The sequence below is a fragment of the Spinacia oleracea genome, chromosome 6 (assembly GCF_020520425.1).
Source record: "Spinacia oleracea cultivar Varoflay chromosome 6, BTI_SOV_V1, whole genome shotgun sequence".
Taxonomy (NCBI): domain Eukaryota; kingdom Viridiplantae; phylum Streptophyta; class Magnoliopsida; order Caryophyllales; family Amaranthaceae; genus Spinacia; species Spinacia oleracea.
This window is the reverse complement of record NC_079492.1, coordinates 7,169,398-7,171,710: the sequence shown is the minus strand read 5'-3', so window position 1 is coordinate 7,171,710 and position 2,313 is coordinate 7,169,398. Positions and strand designations below refer to the sequence as shown.

Below are 2,313 nucleotides of genomic sequence, written 5' to 3'. Positions count from 1 at the left end.
TTCTTACCTTTTATCCAAAACCACACAAATTTTTCCTCTAATTTTCCTCCTCCATTTTTCCGATCCAACATGTTTCCGGCCGGCAACCCCGACCCTCCACACGTCTTCACCTTCGAGGAAGATTTAAGAAAATTAAAACAATATTTTGTTTTAATGATGGCCTTAGTAGTCCTTCTTATGGCATTAATGATTTTCATAATTTTCAACAAATGAAGACCTCCATTTTTTTGTTTATTTCCGGCAAGTAAGAACAAAATGCATAATTTTTGTAGTACTTCATTCTCTATTTTGATGTATTAATTGCATTTTGTCGCATTTTTTAATTTTTTTAACCATATGTATAATATTATTATTAATGTTATCATTATTTTTTTCGCCTTTAATTAACGTCATTACCATGAATTATTTGATTTATTTATGTGGGATTCATAATAATAAACTAAGGGAGAGAAGAAAACATAAAATTTTAATAGTTGATTATTATGAATATGATTAATTAACTATAATCTTGATTACTAAGTTTAATGATTATTTGATTGTAGTTAAAATGGGAGATTTGATGAAAAGACAATCCAATGTGCTAGAATTGTCTGGGCACAATTTTCTGGAATGGACTGTTGATGCCCAGATGAACTTAAAGGCCCAATGACTGGATCATACCATAAAAGATATAATGGTTCCAGGCACCACAGAAATCAAAACTGCCACCGAGCAGGAAAAGGCCAAAGCCACAGTCCTCATAAGGCATCATTTACATGATAGCCTGAAAACTGAATATCTGATGGTGGAGAATCCCAAAGAGTTGTGGGATAGTCTTAAAGAAAGATATGGACACCATAAAAGGGTGCTCCTGCCAAAGGCTCAATTTGACTGGAATAATCTGAGGTTCCAGGATTTTAAATGTGTTAGTGAATATAATTCCACGTTATTCAAAATTGTATCATTGCTGAGATACTGTGATCAAGCGGTCACAGAAGATCAAATGATAGAGAAAACCCTCTCCACCTTTCATGCGAATAATATTCTATTGCAACAGCAATACCGAGAGAGGGGCTTTAAGAGATATTCTGAGCTGATTTCTCTATTGTTGGTTGCTGAACAGAATAATGATCTTCTGTTAAAGAACCATAATCTTAGACCAACTGGGTCTATGGCATTCAATGAAGCGAATGCCGTTGAAAGCTCAAACCCACCTGAGGCAAATGTTGCCCATAGAGGTGGACGTGGAAGATTTAACCACCGCGGTAGAGGACGCGGAAACCACCGTGGCCGTGGTCGTGGTCGTGGCAGGAGTTATCTGGGCCCTAGAAATAATAATCACAAAGGGCATCAACAAGGAAATCAAAAGCACACCCCCTCAAAAGAGAAAGACACATGTTTTAGATGTGGCATGACTGGCCATTGGGGGAAAACATGCCGTACTGCAAAACATTTGGTAGATCTGTACCAAGCCTCCATAAAAGGCAAAGGAAAAGTTGATGAGGCAAATTATGTAGATGAGGAAAATCCCTCAGGGCCAAGCTTTGATGTATCTGATTTCTTCAATGATAACCCTGACAGTGTTAATGATCTGATATTTGGGGATAATAGTAACATATAAATACCCCATCTAAACTATGTCATGTATCGTTTTTTTTAATATATTTTTCGATTACCTTGTTATGAATTTCTAATTTTCATGAATAAAGTATTTTATTATAATCGTTTCTCTAAACTAATTGCATATTTATTTATGAAGATATGAATCTACCTGAAGTTGATTCAAAGTACCAATGTCTTCTGGACAGTGCAGCAACACATACTATCTTAAAAGATAGGAAGTATTTTTCAAAACTAACAATGTACCAAGCAAATGTCAATACAATTTCCGGGACAGCAAAGCTAATAGAAGGATCCGGAAAAGCTTGCATTGTGCTCACAAATGGAAGAAAATTGACTATTAATGACGCTTTATATTCGAGTAAATCTCGAAGAAATCTCTTAAGTTTCAAAGATGTGCGTCAAAATGGATATCATTTAGAAACAATGACAGTGGATCAAAAAGAATATTTATGCCTCACGGCAGAAAAATGTGGCAAGAAACATATTTATGAGAAATTGCCAGCATACTCTTCAGGGCTATATCGTATGGATATACGACCAATTGAAATAAATATGATATCTAATAAGAAGTTAGATAACAAGAATTTGCTTACATTATGGCATGACCGTTTCGGTCATCCTGGAACAGGAATGATGCACAAGATTGTAGCAAATTCAATCGCGCATTCAATAAGGAATGTTAAAATACCCCGATCAAATGAATTGACATGC

General features: G+C 35.4%; 1 protein-coding gene across 1 annotated transcript; it reads left to right on the top strand.

The window, feature by feature from the left end:
* The first annotated feature begins 673 nt into the window (after positions 1–673).
* Positions 674–1,600, top strand: LOC130462890 (uncharacterized). The gene has a single exon (XM_056831864.1). It carries the CDS (start codon positions 674–676, stop codon positions 1,598–1,600), a length of 927 nt encoding a protein of 308 aa, XP_056687842.1.
* Positions 1,601–2,313: the final 713 nt, after the last annotated feature.